At 41.5% G+C, this 19,687-nt stretch overlaps 1 protein-coding gene across 1 annotated transcript in view; it reads right to left on the bottom strand.

Moving 5' to 3' along the window:
• Nucleotides 1-19,687, bottom strand: part of dmgdh (dimethylglycine dehydrogenase) — a 65,178-nt gene that overhangs the window by 38,024 nt on the left and 7,467 nt on the right. The window contains exons 6-7 of the mRNA XM_084047049.1: nt 9,614-9,862; nt 708-906 (exon numbers count right to left, since the gene is read on the bottom strand). Coding sequence (XP_083903175.1) covers nt 708-906; nt 9,614-9,862 — 448 coding nt within the window. The remainder of the gene's footprint in view (nt 1-707; nt 907-9,613; nt 9,863-19,687) is intronic.

The raw sequence follows: 19,687 nt of genomic DNA, 5'->3' as shown, positions 1-19,687 counted from the left end.
TCGTGTCACCTTATATTTGACAGGACTCGCGCTATTACGAATACGGTCGTATTTTTGTTATTCTTTGTGTTATATTTGTCAGGTATGGGGTCTGTGTCCTGTGTATGCAAATAGCATGTGCCATTCTCCACATATGATAGGCGTGTGTGCTGTGTAGCTGTGTGTGAATCCACAGAGATGATGGTGGGGTAACTTCACATGTTGGAGAAGTTCCTCTTATCGGCTGTATTCCGACAGATTCCTGGGCTCAAATTTAAGCTGGTTTGTACGCTCCATTGATAAATGAGGGCCAATACATTGCCAATTTCGTAAACAAATAAAAACTAGATGAAAATGTTAGGGAGGGACAAGTGGAGAAGAGATCCAGTAGAACTAAGAAGAGTCATTTTACGGGTGTTGCGCTCTGAAAATATCTACAAGCTCACAACGTGTCGATGCGTTGTGAGCTTGTAGATCGGCTATTTTCAGCAAGTGTAAAATCAGGCATTACGCCACCAACATGCATTTTAGTCGACAAATCAACTGTAGATTTAGTCGAATGAAATCTTATGATATTTAGTCGACTAAAACTAAAACATTTCAGATGACAAAAATATGACTAAAACTAGATTAAATATTATTAAAAAATATTAGTAAAACGAAATGTAATTTTATTCAAAAGTATGACTAAAACGAAATCAAAATTTGCTGTCAAAATTAACACTGACCCGAATCCTATGGCGGTCCAGTAGTTGCGGACCCCCTGGTGCGGGCCCACCATGGGCAGCAGGTCCGGGGTGTATGTGATTGGTCCAGACACGATGTTGATGATGTCAGCGTTCTTCAACACAGGAACCATCTCCATGGCCATCTCTACGTGGTCCATGATGCGGTCTAGATCTGACTCAAATAACTCCTTACCAAAACCTGTATAAACACACATACATGCACGAATGTACACATGCACACACGCACACACAGTCAGAGAGAAAATACATTAATAACACTGAGTAAATATTTGCATTCTCAAAAAATATATGCATCTTGAGTACATAATGTAACTTCCCTGTTCCACCCCGGATTTGAACTTTGGTCTCCTGCGCAAGTACTGACATTTTTACCCCTGAGCTAATAGAGCCTGCATGCTTGCTCTGGGGATAAATAGATTTTTGAACTTCAGGATCCAAATGTCTGTATCTAAATGTCGTAATAGAAGAGCAGGGAGACCTTACCACCAAAACCACCAAAATACCATTTTATTCACCCCTTTTCATTTTTTTTTTTTTACATAATACAGCTTTTGTACATTTGAAAACATTTTGTTTTCATTGTCCAGATCCTCCTACTGGATCTGCCAAACTACACGGACTGTGGGCCTCCTTTCTTTAAAATCCAATTTCATTGACTGATATGATCATAACCAGGGCCGGGTGGAGGGTTGATCGCCGCGCTAGGCGAGATTCCTTCGATGCACCCTTTTTTTGCAGGTCTGGGCGGATTATGATACTTTTTTTGGTGTCTTTGGTTACTTTATTTTGGTTTTAGGGTTAGGGTTAGGGTTGTGTTATTTAATTCTGATTTTACCGATTTATTATCATTATTTTTTTTTTTCCCGACTTTTTTTGCCACCTCGCAAACTGCCGCTCTAGGCGGCCGCCTAGGTCGCCTTAATGGGTGCGCCGGCCCTGATCATAACGCATAACGTTACAGCTTTGATTATGTTGATTGACTGCCCTTATCATCGCATCAAGTAATAACACGTGCAGACCCAAGTGCTGCAGTATTTTATTTATTTTGGGTAATCTATTTGAGAACGGTGAAGCCTAATCATGAACAAGTTTAACCCCGAAACATGATGAACTTCAACCTGGTGTTTGCACTGCCTCCCTTTTTAGACCGTACATCACATAAACGTTCATATTTCAAATAAATAAAGTGCTGACCTCATGGCCACGGATGTTACAATTATGTACGTTCCCTCATAAATACCAGTATCTTCTGTATTGTTCAATAAAAAGCATTTCAATCGGATTGGTGGCCATTTCTTCCGTATGTTCTCTACATGCTTTCAATTACGCGACCCCATCGGTTGGGAGGTGTATTGCACTCCGATACATTATGAGAAAATGGCCACAGATCGAATTAAAATGCTTTTATTGAACAATACGGACGATACAATTACTTTTCAGGGCCCAAACATAATTTTAACATTCGTGGCCATGGGGTAAGCAATTTATATTTGAGATCTGAACGTTTATGCAGATGTGTGGAGCAAAAAGTGAAAAAGTGCAAACACCAGGTTGAAGTTCATCCATGACGTCGTGACAGACGACCTTCATGTGATCGCATGAAGACTGCATGGCTCATTTGCATACACATCAATACATTACATGCTAGTAACTTGGATAACAATAACATGACTTCAAAATGTAGGGGATAGGAGGAGAAGGGTGACTTACATTAATTTTCAGAAAGTTGTATCTATTCTATGTGCAGGTATATATGTATGTACTGTATGTGGATTGTTTCTAATCAGGCTGTATTATGAGTGGAATGATTTTTTTGTTTTGTTTTGTTTCAAAAATTGATGTGTCTGATAATCCCATGTGGGATGTGTCGACAAATTGTCCGGACACGGAAATAAAACATTTATTCATTCAGTATCAGTGTTGGGCAAGTTACTTTACTTTAAGTAATATATTACTATTACTTATTATAATAATAATAATAATAATAATGGATTTTATTTATAACGCACTTTACATTTACAGGAAATCTCAAAGTGCTTACAGAAGGCAGTAGCATAAGAACAGAAAACATCACACCAATTAAAAGAAAACAACTAAAAACAATTAAAACATGGGGCATAAAGCCTAGAGGTAAAACCAGCTAAAAAAATGCTTTGCTAAAAAGGTAGGTCTTTAATCCTCTCTTAAAGCAGTCGACCGACTGTGGTGCTCTTAGGTGGACAGGGAGGGCGTTCCACAGTTCGGGTGCGACTGAGCAGAAAGCCCGGTCGCCCATGGTGCGTAGTTTGGCCTTGCAGGTGTTGAGGAGGTTGGTGTTTGAGGAGCGGAGGTTACGGGTCGAGGGCTGTAGGGAGACTAGGTCCTTGAGGTATGAGGGAGCGTTGCCGTGGATGCACTGATGTGTCAACAGGGAAATTTTGTATTGGGTCCGGAAAGCAACGGGAAGCCAATGGAGTGAACGGAGGATGGGTGTGATGTGTTCACGTTTGCGCACTCTCATCAGGACCCTAGCAGCGCTGTTCTGAATATATTGAAGCCTTTGAAGGCTTTTGCTAGGGATCCCGATGAGAAGTGCATTGCAATAGTCCAACCTGGAGGAGACAAAGGCGTGGACGAGCTTTTCTGAATCTGCTAGCGTAAGTGTGGGGCGGAGTTTTGAAATGTTTCTGAGGTGAAAGAATGATGTTTTGCATAGGTATTTGACATGGGCCTCGAAGTTAAGGTGAGGGTCCATTTTTATTCCCAGGTTTGTAACAACTGGTGAGAGGGGGAGGTCCTGTCCGGAGAAGGTGATGCTGGTTATGGGGGATGTTTTTATCTGGTGTGGGGTGCCTATGAGAATGACTTCGGTTTTGGAACTGTTTAGCTGCAGAAAGTTGTTGCTCATCCACGCCTTTATCTCCTCCAGGCAGGTAGTGAGAGTGGATAAGGGCGGTAGTGGTGATGAGGATGATGATGATGATGATGATGAGGCAGAGGAGGTTTGCTTGGTTTTTATGTATAGTTGTGTGTCATCAGCATAGCAGTGGAAAGATATTCCATGCCTGCTGATGACACGGCCAAGGGGTAGCAGGTACAGGGTGAACAGGGTGGGGCCGAGGACAGATCCCTGGGGGACACCACAGGTGACAGGCTGGGTGAGAGATTTTGAGCCTCCCAGGGAGACATACTCTGTCCTGCCAGAGAGATAGGACTTGAACCAGTCTAGTGCTGAGCCAGTTAGTCCGATGGTGGAGTGGAGGAGGGTGAGAAGGATGCCATGGTCGACGGTGTCAAACGCCGCGGAGAGGTCCAGGAGGATGAGCAGAGAGGGGGAGCCATCATCAGCTGCCATTAGGAGATCGTTTGTGACCCTGACCAGGGCGGTTTCCGTGCTGTGGGCGGAGCGAAAACCAGATTGAAATGTTTCATAGAGATTGTTGAGGTTGAGATGGTTTTGAAGTTGTGTGGACACTACTTTCTCCAGAATTTTTGAGAGGAATGGGAGATTTGAGATCGGCCTGTAGTTTGTCAGAATGTCTGGGTCTAGGGAGGGCTTTTTGAGGAGGGGTGTTAGAATGGCAGTTTTAAGAGCGGGTGGAATGTGGCCGGTCCGGAGGGAGAGGTTGATGATTTTGGTGATCAGGGGACTTATTGCAGAGATGTTGAGTTTGACTAGGGTGGTAGGAAGGGGGTCCAGGGCACAGCTAGAGGGCTTCATCCTTCCAACAATATCCTCAACCTCCTGCTGCGTGGTGTTGGTGAAGCAGGAGAGCAGGTGGGAAATCCCAGACTGTGGGACAGCAGTTGGGACAGGTGGAGTGACGGGGCCGGAGAGGAGAGAGCGGATGTTGTCTACCTTGGTCCTGAAGAAGTTGAGGTAGGTATTGCACTGTTCCTCTGTGGTGTTGGTGTGTTTAGAGGTTTGTGGTTTCAGAAAGTGGTTGATGGTGGAAAATAGTGTCTTAGAGTTGCCAGGGCTATTGTTGATGATATTTGAGTAGAATTTTGACTGTGCCTCCCTGAGGGACCTTGAATAAGCCTTCTGATGCTCCCTATAGGCCAATTTATGGACAGTTAGTCCAGTGGCCTTGAATCGCCGCTCGAAAACACGCCCAGCAGCCTTCATTTTTCTCAGCTCACCAGAGAACCAGGGGGCTGAGCGGGAGAAAATGACAGTTCTAGTTTTGACAGGGGCGTGGAGGTCGAGGAGGTTTTGCAGGTTGACGTTGTAGAAGTCCACTGCTTCGCTGGCTGATGAGGGAGTTGTAGAGGAGAGATGCTCAAGGTCTGAGGTCATGGTGTCCTGGTTGATATGTTTGAAATTTCTAAAAGTGATTTGGCGTTTGGGTTTGGCATGAGAGGGGGGAAAGGGCAGCTCCATTGAGATGACCATATGGTCGGACACACCCAGTGAGTATACCATCAGATTGCTGATGGGGGCGGAGTCAGTGATGACCAGGTCAAGCGTATGACCCTTTTTGTGTGTAGCAGTGTTTACGTGTTGCGTGAGGTTAAGGGAGTCCAGTATTTGAAGGAAATCAGATGCAAAAGGACAGGATGGGTTGTCCACGTGGATGTTTATGTCGCCAAGAATTTTGATGCTGGTAGAAGTTGTGCAGAGTGTGGTGAGAAGGTCGTGGAATTCTGAGATGAAAATTGAGTTTTGTGTTTTTTTGGGTGGCCGGTAGATGAGAAGCAGGGTCATGGAAAATGGGGGTTTACACTTAAATGCGAGGCACTCACATGAGGACAACGATGGTATAGGGACTGGGGACAGTTCTAGGTGTTTTTTGTGGAAAATAGCTAAACCACCGCCACGTCCGGTGCTGCGGGCCCACTCCTGATAATTATAGTCAGGGGGACATGCTAGGTTTAGATTTGTAAACTCCCCTGGTTTGTGCCAGGTTTCAGTGAGGCACATGAAATCAAGTCCCTTGTCCAGAATGTGAGTGTGTATCAGAGCTGGTTTGTCTGTGAGTGATTGTATATTTAAAAGTTCTATTTTGAGAGTTTGTGTGTGGATGAATCTCTGGAGAGGCTGAAGTAGACTGAAATCCACTCCACGTATTTTTTGCTGCCTGGTGGTGGTGCACTCCACTCCAGGTTTTCCAGATAGCTTGTAGTGACGCAGCAGGCTCGCGATGTTTCCAGTGCTGCTAAAGGGTCCCATGTCACCAGTGCTCTGATGACGTGTTTGGGGTGCGACGGAGCGTTCGGTGGAGCAGATGGTTGGAATAACATGACCAGAGTGAGAGTAAACAAACTGTCGGCGGGAGGATCTGTGTGTGTAGCGGGTTCGGCGAAAAAGTCCAAGTTGTTTAATAACTGAAATGCATGCTGGAATGGCGCTGATGTTACATTCCAGCAGTTTGGAGATGGAATATGTCAGCATGATGCCGGTCGGAGAGACAAGTTTGTCTGGAGTTAGCCGTTAGCCAGCGATAATCCACGGTGCCGGTGGAGCCAGGTGACGGGGACGAAGTGCTGAGACAGTCGGGTTGACTGCAGCACCAGTCGCCCGTTTGCTGGGTGGCTGTTTGGCAGCTGGCTGTGAAGGCAGCGGTCCCAGGCAGCGAAGGCCTAACCGCACCGGGGACAGCTGTTGGGCTGCCCGGGTGTATACCTCACAGCAACAGGTTATCCAGGAAGGGCATGCAGCGCTGGAGCGGCCGCACGTTGGAGATTGAAGGGCGGCGAGCCAGCTATAGAGGAAGCGGTCCCAGGCAACGATGGCCTAACCGCGCCGGGGACAGCTATTTGGCTTCCTTTTAAAGTAATACATTTCGTTACATATTACTGTCTGAGCAACAGTAATATATTAATATTACATATTACTTTTTAGTTACTTTAAAAAAAAAAGAAGCTAAAATTGACCATTTAAATAATCTAGATTTTGTATTATTATTATTAGCCCACAAATTATTTTTTGAAATTGGGACACAGAGATGGCAGATGGGCAGGCATTTAAATTATAAGATATGATTATAAATGACATTAATGAATCAATGTACTTACTTAAATTAATCCATTCATTAATCCATTAATCAATTCATAAATAGACATATACCTTCTATAATGTAGCCTATAATGACAAGACACAAGCCTCTTTCTATACTTTTTCTTTAATTAAAGTCCACAGAACAAGGACAAGGCATGAGCAGCATAGAATGCAAATGAAGTGCTGTAAACAGTTTAAAGTGCTTTCTTCAATATGCCTTGAAAAAGAGGTCAATTTCGGTCATATGCATGGAGTTCGGTCATATGGAAAGTAGAAAGACCTAGACATTTGCTATAGGACATGCTAAATAAGTAATGAACAAACACATCGGCTAATAAACAAACACACAAGTTTATAGCCTATATATTAAAACAAAAAAGCTTAGCAGCAAAAAGCTCATCATGAGCTTGTAGATCTGCTATTTTCAAATGGCTGAAATATATGGCTGAAGTGGTTAATGTATGTTCTGTAATAATAATCCAAATCTACAAAGTAACTTGTAACTAAAGTTTTCTAATAATTGTAGTGGAGTAAAAGTATAATATTTGCGTCTGAGATGTAGTGGAGTAGAAGTAAAAGTACTGACATTTGGAAATACTCCAATAAAGTATCAAACATACCTAAACATTGTACTTAAGTACAGTACTTGAGTAAAAGTACTTAGTTACTTTCCAGTTTCCACCATGATCCACGTCTTGCATGCAAATGAGCCATGTGCTTCTATGAGAACGTATACACGCACCAGGTCGTCTGTTACGACCGTCATGGATGAACTTCAACCTGGTGTTTGCACTTGCTCACTTTTTGCTCCATAAATCAACATAAACGTTCAGATTTCAAATATAAAGTGCTGACCCCATGGCCACGGATGTTACAATTATGTACGGGCCCTCAAAAGTACCTGTATCTTCCGTATTGTTCAATAAAAAGCATTTTAATCAGATTGGTGGCCATTTTCTCATAGAGTTATAATGTATCAGAGTGCAATACACCTCCCAACAGATAGGGTCACGTAGTTGAAAGCATATGGAGAAAATACGGGGGAAATGGCCACCAATCGGATTAAAATGCTGTTTATTTAACAATTCAGAATATTCGGGTACTTCTGAGGGAACGTACATAATTGTAACATCCGTGGCCATGAGGTCAGCACTTTATATGTGAAATATGAATGTTTATGTAGATGTACGGACAAAAAGAGAGAAGGTTTAATTACCAGGTTTAAGTTCATCCATGACGGTCACGATATGACAGTCATGTTTCAGGCTATAAACTCGATCATGCATGATCTTACCTTATCGGTTTTAACAGGGATTTAGCCGACAAGCTTTCTAAAAGCTGGCGACTCCACTGTTGACAGATAAGAGGCTTCATGTCTTCCACAATATACTCCGCTACCAGTCTCCTCACTTCTTTGGGTTCAAGCCGTTCAGTACGGGCTGGTCTGGTGAAATCAAGTTTTTGTTGCTTAAGATCGCTGCTCGTGCCAGCGTCATCTGCTTTTCTTTTCCGAGTTAGTTTGAGTTTGGTATTAGGGTGCACTTTTTCCAGGTGTTTTTTCAGGTTGTGCTTTTCTTTGCCGTAGAGAGCTCCCTCGTCTTCCTCCCTGGCACTGCACAGCATAGTTTACATTACACTGAAATGTTCTTCTCGTCCTTTTCTCTTACAAATTAAAAATACTGTGAATATATCCACGCAGAAAACAAAACGCCCGGGTCCCCAGACTCCCCAAGCGGCTCATTTTCCTCAATGTCCTCCTCATTGTCCTCAACCAATATCTTATTCTCAGACTCTGCCACAATCGCAAAGCGCACCAACAGGAAATAATAATGGATCGAACGGGTCAGTGGGTTTTGTAGTTTTCCGGGAATGTAGGCTGCGGCTTTGTGGGTGGATACAAAAAACACCTTCACTGGTGGGTAACGCACTAAGTAACGTAGTTACGTAGTGTCATCTTACTACTATATTACAGCTTCTCCTTGTAGTAATGCGTCATATTACCCGTTACCGCATTTCGGTAATATATTACGTAACGACGTTACGTTACTAACGCACGTTACCCAACATTGTTCAGTATTGAATCTGTCCAAGGTGGAAGTGCATAGCCTATAGCCTAATGAATTTAGTTCGGTAAAACACAAGCAAAACAAATTGTGTCTGCGTCCATGCGTGCGTCAGATTAGCGCGCTGTCAGCAGAGTGTAGGCTACAAGATATTGAATGGACATATGCAGATATACAAGCTCACAATGCGTGTGGCCAGTATGACAAGGATGTCAAGGACCCCCAAAATGATATGTTTTGGCCGTGGACCCCAGCTTGTCACTGTCTGTGGGCCTTAGTGTAGTGTCAACTGCGATCCATGCGCTTTTTGAAAATTGCCGATCTACAAGCTCACAATATTATTTATTTAAAAAGTATTATGAGTGAGGGGGGGGGGGTCCCGGGGAAAATGTTTTGAAAATAGCAGATCTACAAGCTCACAAAATGTTTGAAAATAGCAGATCTACAAGCTCACAACGCGTTTTCAAATAGCCTAGGAATAAAATAGGGTTAAAGTGGTTAATATATGTTTTATAATAATAATTTATACCTGCAAAGTAACTAGTGACTATAATACAAATAATTGTAGTGGAGTAAAAGTACAATATTTGCAACTGAGACATAGTGGATAAGTAAAAGTATAGACAATTGGAAACACTCCAATGGTAAAGTAAAAGTACCTCAAAATTGTACTTAAGTACAGTACTTGAGTAAATGTACTTAGTTACTTTACACCAATGCTTTTGTGCGACGCTGCATGACCAAGTAGGGCGTAAGGTTATGAAAGAAAAAAAAAACTTAAAACATGGAGATAAGAGGTTTCTGCTCGACTACAACGTAGTTACACTCAATAACGCACTGACCTGCAGGCACTCCGTCTCGCACCCAGGAGTCCTGCAGAACCATCTTCTCCATCCTCTCGTAGGGTCCGAACAGCAGGCCGTCTCTCTCCTGACGCAGGTAGTAGGAACCTTCCAGGTCTCTGATCACAGGCAGCTCCGTCTTCAAGGCCTTTACCTCCGGCACGGTGGCCGTGACCACGTACTGGTGGTGGACAGGGATGGTGGGGTGGTCAAACCCGATCAGCTGGCCCACCTCCCTGGCCCAGAAACCTACAAACAAACAAACAAACATCAGGACACATTGTTGTTTTTGTTGGGTGGAAACCTTGTATGTCCAAAAAGGTTACTTTTAAGGAAATGGAATAAAACATTCTGACGTCACTCTGACTCAGCAATAACCAGTGGTGGAAAAAGTACTCAAGTAATTGACTTATTATTTTACTTATTGACTTATGTAAAAGTATCAATACAGCAATGTAGAAATACTCTGTTACAAGTAAAAGTCCAGAATTAAAAATGTACTTACATTTAAAAGTACAAAAGTATTGGTATCAAAATGTACAAAAAGTACCAAAAGTAAAAAGTACTCATTATGCAGAATGTCCCATTTCTCAAGTTTTCAAATGTATAAGCCCCCTAGCCGCGCATAGGGCTCTAGTGAGGGCTCGCTTATTTTGGGGTTACAAAATCATGGGATAATTAAAAAAAAATTAAAAACCCAGAGAGATGGGGACTCGAGTCAGAGACTCGTACTCGAGTCGCCACAAATGAGACTCTAGACTCGACTAGGACTCGCCCCTCAAAGACTTGAGACTTGACTCGGACTCGAGCTCAAAGACTTGTGGGCAATCTTTATTTTATAGGTTTTTTTGGACGCATTAATGAATGAAATGCCCCAAAAACTTCCACTCCTGGGCCCTGTCCACTCCCGCAAAGGAACCTCCAGTGCCCGCTGCACGGAGCTGGCTCCCAACCGGCTTCAGTCAAGCTCATTAACGTAAACATGGAGAGGCGAGCACAATAGCTGCTGTGTGTGTGGCCGCCGCGGCCTTTCATCATAAAGCTTAAATATAAAAATGTCTTAAACAAACATTAAACAAACATTAAACAAACATTAAACAAACATTAAACAAACATATTTAGCTCAGCATCAGCTATATAACCTCAGTTATCTTGGCATATGCTTACATTTTACAAGATGATCGGATCATCTGTGATAGCACGTTTAGGAAACGTCACATTTTCATTTTGCGCTGCCGTCTCGTTAAACCCAGCTGGGTGAATATTCAACACTTCACCACGGTAAACACTACGTTCATGTTTACTGCATTAATGCTGTGGTTCTCAACCTTTTCAGGCTGTGACCCCCCAAAATAATCATATTTGAAGTGGGGATCCCCATTTTGTTTGACTCGGTTCCACAGATAAATATTGTGAAAATAGCAGATCTACAAGCTCGCGAGGCGTTGTGGTCCCGACTCCCGACCCACAGGTTGAGAACCACTGCCTACAAGCAAGTTACATGTCTATGTTGTTGACCACGTAACGTAATGTTACAGATCTTACTGACCTTACTGGGGACAATACAATGGACATAACTGCGTCACTTCAGAGGAAACTAACTGGAGCTACTTCAGAGATGTTTACACACCCCTTTAGAATGGTGGAAATGGAACGTAAATGATAACAGCCCACGTGAGTACATATCTTTCCTGAAACTGGCCAATTTATGCTACTGTATGTGTGTACCGCCCGGCCCAGCCGGGGGTCGGTCGGGGGAGGTCCATGGCTGTAGGAGCGTTCTCATTACTTAAGGGACAGCACAAGTAGTGCGCACTAGATGTAGGCTATACCCAAACACGTTGACATGTCAATCTTTCTTAATAAAACATATGTAGACTAACTAGCAGTAGTAGCCTTGGTCAGGCTGTGTGTGAGCCTGTGCCTTCCGCAGTTGAGCTGCGCTATAAGATGCAAATAGTATCCTACTATTTTGATAAACAATAATTCTGTGCATTTCTCATTTCGGGTTGGGTTTGTGGACCATCATAACTGTATTTCAGCCTTAGGTAGGGTGACGATACGTCCTCTTTCACCCGGACATGTCCTCTATTTCTCTGACGAGACTTGGCAACACTGCTGCTGACAGGCTGGAGGCACACGTGACAAGACACACACACACACACACACACACGCACACACACAGTTACACACACTCACACAGACACACACTGAACAGCATATCCATTGCGCTCAGCGCTGCCTGTCATTCATTGATCCCCGGCAGAGAAAATGCCATGCAACTTCACAGATGAAATGCGCAAAAAGTACCCGTGCTTTCGTCTGGGTCGTGACAAATGTGAAGCAGAGTGTATTTTCAATTCAATTCAATTTTATTAAAGTGTCAAATCACAACAAGTTGTCTCAAGACACTTTACATGTAGAGAAGAGACCCGACAATCCCACCCTGAACAAGCAATTTTTGCGACAGTGGCAACGAAAAACTCCCTCTTAATTGGAAGAAACGTCAGGCAGACCCTAGGTTCTAGGGTGGCGGCCTTCTGCCTCGACCGTGTCGGGGGAAAGAGGAGAGAGAGAGAGAGAGAGAGAGAGAGAGAGAGAGAGAGAGAGAGAGAGAGAGAGAGAGAGAGAGAGAGAGAGAGAGAGAGAGAGAGAGAGAGAGAGAGAGAGAGAGGAGAGACAGAAAGAGATACAGAGACAGAGGAGAGACAGAAAGAAATACGAGTGTACTGAGATACGAGTGTACATTTTGCAAAGCAGGAACATATGTCTCCGTGGCAAATAAAGGTTCGTCAGACCTGCAAGTATTTTGAAGAATGTGGTACCTAAACATTGAAGAACAGGCTACTTCTCTATTTTCTTTTGTTTAATTAACAGGTTTTGAGGCATTTTCTACATTATAGACATGAGAGAGGTTATTTTGACTTACACAAGACTTGAGAGAGAGGTTATTTTATTTAGTTAAAAAGCTAAATGTTCATACAGAACTTAACATGAAATATTATAGAGCATATTTGTATGAGAGTGATTATTTTGTTATCTACCTCTCTTTTTCTTTTTGTTAAATGTTGAGGCATTATTTATATTTTTTACATTAGCCATAAGAGACATTATTTTGAACAATGTGCTACCTAAACATTGAAGAACAGGCTACTTCTCTATTTTATTTTGTTTAATTAACAGGTTTTGAGGCATTTTCTACATTATAGACATGAGAGAGGTTATTTTGACTTACACAAGACTTGAGAGAGAGGTTATTTTATTTTGTTAAAAAGCTGAATGTCCATACAGAACTTAACATGAAATATTATATAGCATATTTGTATGAGAGTGATTATTTTGTTATCTACCTCTCTTTTTCTTTTTGTTCAATGTTGAGGCATTATTTATATTTTTTACATTAGCCATAAGAGACATTATTTTGTACAATGTGCTACCTAAACATTGAAGATCAGGCTACCTCTCTATTTTCTTTTGTTTAATTAACAGGTTTTGAGGCATTTTTTACATTTTTACATTATAAACCCCCCCCCAAAAGTTACAAATCCGGGGAAAAAAAAACACACAAAAAGGGCTGCGTAGCGGCCCGAACCTCTAGTTTTTAATAATAGCAAAAAAATAGCCCATCTATAAGTTTACAAAGTGTTAAATAGATGTACTGTACATTGTGATAGTAAAAATTGCTGTATAGAGTGTTTGTTCAGTAACAGGGATCTCCCCATCTCTCCAGCTCTTTAATAAACAGAAAATACATTTTCACGCCAGGATACCACAAATTGATGGCTTGTTTCATCAAAAACCTGTGAGCTGGGAAACAGCTTGGACAGTGTTATCTGCTTAGATAAGCCTGGTATTCAAGGAGTATCCTGGCTATAGGGTCTTGATTGATTGAATACTTTATCAGAAATGTAAACAGCACAGTACAAGGTACAGTCAAACATTTAGGCTAAACACAAAAAGGTCCTGGGGACCTGTTTCCATTGTGGTTCCATGTATTCAATTCATCAACATAGCATAAAGATCAGTGGTGTAAAGTGTAAAGTGCATTTACTCAAGTACTGTACTTAAGTACATTTTTAGGTACTTTTACCAATTGTCTAAACTTTTACTTCTACTCCACTACATCTCAGAGGCAAGTATTGTACTTTTACTCCACAACAATTATTTGAAAACTTTAGTTACTAGTTACTAAACTATTATATTACGAAACATACATTAACCGCTTTAGCCCTATTTTATACCTAGGCTATTTGAAAATAGCCGATCTACAAGCAACGCGTTGCATCGTGAGCTTGTAGATCTGCTATTTTCAAACATTTTAGTACTTTTACTTTTGGTACTTTAAGCACATTTTGATGCCAATACTTTTGTACATTTACTCAAAGTAAATTTGGGATTCTGGACTTGTAATAGAGTATTTCTATATTGCAGTATTGATACTTTTACTTAAGTAAAACATCTGAGTACTTTTTCCACCAGTGGAAATTGGTAAGTGTTTTGAACCAATAAAATTGGATAATCCATGGCTTAAACACTTCACTCTGGGGTCAACCCCCCCCCCCCCATTCATTGAGAAGACCCGAAAGGTGAAAGTGATCCTTTGTGCTGCTGACATTCCAAGAGACATGACCTTTGACCTCTTGATGGGCTTCCCATTGGTCAGTGGTTTTATGGCTATAATACTCTGCACATTTTAAAAGACTCTGAATCCATCAATACAAACCAGCGCGCGCGTACACACACACACACACACACACACACACACACACACACACACACACACACACACACACACACACACACACACACACACACACACACACACACACACACACACACACACACACACACACACACACACACACACACACACACACACCTATAGAAACGGAATGGAACGTAGAGGCCAATCAAGGGACATGATGAAAAGGAGGTTAAAAGTAGGACCAGTGGAGGAGGGGGCAGACTATGGATTTAACATAATTTTGTGAGAAGAAGTACTCTGATGAAAAAACACAATGAATGGCCTCTCTATCATCCCGCTCAAACAACCTAGATAATAATAATGATAATTATTATTATTATTATATGTTTTATTATACAACATTTCTCAAAAGTGTTCTGAAATAGCAGATCTACAAGCTCACAACAGGTTACATAAGTATAAATTAGGGCTTAAATGGTTAAAGTTCTATGTTTTGGAATAATATTCTAAATCTGCAATGTAACTAGTTACTATAGTTTACAAAGTCTGCACATAATTGTAGTGGAGTAAAAGTACAGTATTGGCCTCTGAGATGTACTGGAGTAGAAGTAAAAAGTATTGAAATATGGACACACTTGAGCAAATGTATTTGTAATTGATTAAGTTAAACTTAGTTACTTTCCACCACTGAGGGGAGGAGGGGAAGTTAGAGAGGAGGAGATACAAACCATGAGAGAGAGAGATGTTCACAGAGGGGGAGGGGCTCTAGGATGACACCAACGCCCCACACACACACACACACACACACACACACACACACACACACACACACACACACACACACACACACACACACACACACACACACACACACACACACAGACACAGACACAGACACAGACACAGACACACACACACACACACACACACACACACACACACACACACACGCACACACACACACACACACACACACACACACACACACACACACACACCTATAGAAACGGAATGGAACGTAGAGGCCAATCAAGGGACATGATGAAAAGGAGGTTAAAAGTAGGACCAGTGGAGGAGGGGGCAGACTATGGATTTAACATAATTTTGTGAGAAGAAGTACTCTGATGAAAAACCACAATGAATGGCCTCTCTATCATCCCGCTCAAACAACCTAGATAATAATAATGATAATTATTATTATTATTATATGTTTTATTATACAACATTTCTCAAAAGTGTTCTGAAATAGCAGATCTACAAGCTCACAACAGGTTACATAAGTATAAATTAGGACTTAAATGGTTAAAGTTCTATGTTTTGGAATAATATTCTAAATCTGCAATGTAACTAGTTACTATAGTTTACAAAGTCTGCACATAATTGTAGTGGAGTAAAAGTACAGTATTGACCTCTGAGATGTACTGGAGTAGAAGTAAAAAGTATTGAAATATGCACACACTTGAGCAAATGTATTTGTAATTGAGTAAGTTAAACTTAGTTACTTTCCACCACTGAGGGGAGGAGGGGAAGTTAGAGAGGAGGAGATACAAACCATGAGAGAGAGAGATGTTCACAGAGGGGGAGGGGCTCTAGGATGACACCAACGCCACACACACACACACACACACACACACACACACACACACACACACACACACACACACACACACACACACACACACACACACACACACACACACACACACACACACACACACACACACACACACACACACACACACACACACACACAACCATAATAGTGTTTAAGTGGTTAATGGTTTAATGTGCATACTGATGCCCCAAAATGTTAGCCTGGTTCCAGACGAATATGCCATTGCAAAAAAAAATTGCCCATGGCAGATTAGGTCTGGCCCCTCTCAATAGAGATTAGATTTTCTCTCCCTCCGAAGGGCCCAGTATGCAACTATGGGGCGGGTTTATCACCAGGAGGGATTTTTTTTAATTTGCCCCTCGGAAATGCAGGTTCCACACAGAGATTACAGACTATCTACGAATATCTACGCAGTGATATTAGTCTGGCCATGCCAGGTCATAATGCGTAAATCAGTGGTTCTCAAATGTTTTAATGCCAAGGACCAGGGCCGCTGACAGGCGGGGCTAAAGGGTACACTTGTCCCCCCACCCGGAGGGGGGGGCCTCAGGACGGGGGGGTCCCGCCGTAACAGAGTCGCAAATTTATTTATTTATATTTGTGTGGCGAGTGGCCACGACGGTCACTGGACTGCGAGTGCGAGCTGCGCATCGCTGCGCTGAGCGCAGCGCTCTGCGCTGCACCGCGCTGGGGGGTGTGGGTGATCAGTGATCACACACACACAATCATGAGCTAACTACTAGTAATCAAACTTCAAAGGGTGCGTTCGGAAAATTGCACACCGGAGCGCACTCGCCTATTAATCACTGTGTAAGCATAGGCAGGTGTGTAGACAGAGACGCTGAGATGAGATGAGATCGACTCAAGGAGGTTACTGCTGCTGACCCAGCCCGTGGCGTGCATTGTTTGCAAAGATGCCGGGTCGGGGTCGAATCACTAAGTCAGGAGCCCAAAAAAGAAAAGCGAAAAAACAAAGACAGAAAGATGTTCGACAAGGTAGACATGCAATGGCCACATTTCTGGCCCAAAAGAAATCTCGAGGTGAAGATCAAGATCATGCAGCTGAAGTCGAATCTTCTGGAGAAGGTGACGGTGAGTAAAGCAGACTTGTTGTTGTTTGCAGTGGTGGAAAAAGTACTCTTTCTATTTATTTCTTTACTTAAGTAAAAGTATCAATACTGCAATGTAGAAATACTGTTGCAAGTAAAAGTCTTGAATTAAAAATGTACTTGAATAAAAGTACAAAAGTATTGATATCAAAATGTAAGTTAGAGTACCAAAAGTTGAAGGTACTCATTAAAGGACCCCCACATTTATTTGGCTGCAGCCCCCTAAATCTGAAAATATGTTGTGCCAGGGACAGGATTTGTGTTGTTAAAATGTTTCATAATTCCAAATTTGTCACGTTTTCAAGATTCTTTTGAAAATAGACGAACTATAAGCTCACAACACGGCGCAACGTGACAGGCTGTGAGCTTGTATATCGCTTGTATATGTATAGGGGTTAAACTGATTGTGATGCTATGTTAACACATTAAGACCTGAAGTCGATTCTACAAATGTCTTCTAAATCCCAACAGTTTTCAGAAAAACTTATGTTTCTATATCAGTGGTGCTCAAACCTTTTCATGTCAAGGACCCCCAAAATGATATTATTATGGCCCGCGGACCCCATTGGCCCGCGGACCCCATCTCAAAATATGTTGTTCCAGGAACCCCCAGAAGCAAAGATTTGAGTTAAACATTTTTGCTTTAAAAGAATATATATTCAAAGATTTGCATACATTTTCACGATTAAAACGATGATGTCACTGGTAGGCAGGTTTCTGAACTGTCCACAGCCCTCCTCTGAGACACAGAGTGAGAAGACAGACATTAGTGAGGACCAATATGAAGGTAGGTTGAAAATGGGTGAAGTTGTCCTTTAAGTAAAAGTAGCAAAAGAAAATGTTTTTCTATACGCTCTGTGAGCGTGTAGATATTTTTCGTATAGCCAAAGTATAAAATAGGGCTTAATTGGTTAATATGTGTTTTGGAATAATAATTTAAATGTACAAAGTGAATAGTAAATAAAGTTTTCAAATAACTGTAGTGGAGTAAAAAATATTTGCCTCTGAAAGTATTTAAAGCATCTAAAATATATGTGTTTAAAAAACTCAAAGTATGTCAAAATAGTATGCCCTTAGTTTACTTTAGCTTGTAGATCTGCTATTTTTTTTATTTTTTTTAAGTCAAAATACTTTTATGTTTGTAATACAGGACTTTAACTTGTAAAACATATCTGAGTATTTCTTCAGCCACTGCATACAGTCTGTCTTTTGGATAAGACAGTTTGTTCTTGTGAATTAAATAAAGAAAAGAAAAACATCTGGCATGAAAATGTGCACATTTGTGTCCATATGGGTGTGCATGACATACTGCGTTACGATTGGCTGAAATCTGAGCTGTTGGCATGTTTGTATTGGCTGGGGGAGCAACAAGCCACTAGAGTCAACATAAGTGCTGGATTCAGCTGTTTTACAACCAATCTACACAATGCCAGTGGTGGGGAAACTACACTGATTTTTTACTTAAGCAAAAGTAGCAAGAACACAATGTATGTAGCAAGACCACAATCAGACTTTTACTTCAGATACAAGTAAAAGTCCCCTATTCAAAATTTGACTTGGGTAAAAGTACAAAAGTCCTGGCATCAAAATTTGCTTAGGTATCAGAAGCTAAATTCCATTTTGAAAATAGCTTTTTTTTTTGTAATAATAATCAAAATCTACAAAGTAGTAACTAAAGTTCTTGTAGTGGAGTAAAAAGTACAATATTTGAGATGTAGTGGAGTAGAAGCACTGTATAAAGTAGTGAAAAATGGAAATGCTCGAGTAAAGTTCAATCAAAAAAGTATTTTAACTTAAGTACTGTACTTGAGTAAATGTACTTTACACCACTGCACATTAAACATAATTTGTCTCTGTTGGTTGGAAACCTTGTACAGTGTAAGTCCAAAACTGTTACTTTTCAGGAAATAGGTAAAACAATAACCTGTGTTCTAATAGATCCAATCTATAGTCACAAGCTCTAGTTATTTCCATTGGTTCACTTCAGGATTCATAACACACACACACACGTACGCACGCACGCACGCACGCACGCACGCACGCACGCACACACACACACACACACACACACACACACACACACACACACACACACACACACACACACACACACACACACACACACACACACACACACACACACACACACACACACACACACACATGCACGAGCAATGCGACGCGTGTATGTGTATGCTGCAGTTGGTGTTCATTTGTATGTCATTGCAAAAAAACAAAAAGAAAAAAAACATTATAGAGCAGTAAATGTAATGCTCCAGTAACCAATGCGCATTGTGAGCTTGTAGATCGGCTATTTTCAAATGGCCAAAATATATATAGGGCTGAAGTGGTTAACGTATGTTTTGTAATAATAATAAAAATCTAAAAAGTAACTTGTAACTTAAGTTTTCAAATAATTGTAGTGGAGTAAGTAGTGGACTCAGAGGCAATATTTGCCTCTGAGATGTAGTGGAGAAAAGTACAGAAAATTGGAAATACACCAGTAAAGACAAAATACCTCAACATTAAGTACAGTACTTGAGAAAATGTGTTACTTTCCACCAGTGAACAGGGCAGGGTTAGACTGAGGTGAATTCCTGAACTCTGATAGATAAACAGCAGCAGGAAAAAAGGAACTCTTTCCA

This window comes from Gymnoscopelus microlampas (genome assembly GCF_963454915.1).
Source record: "Gymnoscopelus microlampas genome assembly, chromosome: 21".
Lineage (NCBI taxonomy): Eukaryota > Metazoa > Chordata > Actinopteri > Myctophiformes > Myctophidae > Gymnoscopelus > Gymnoscopelus microlampas.
The sequence above is the reverse complement of the archived record's forward strand: the minus strand, read 5'-3'. Positions and strand labels throughout refer to the sequence as shown.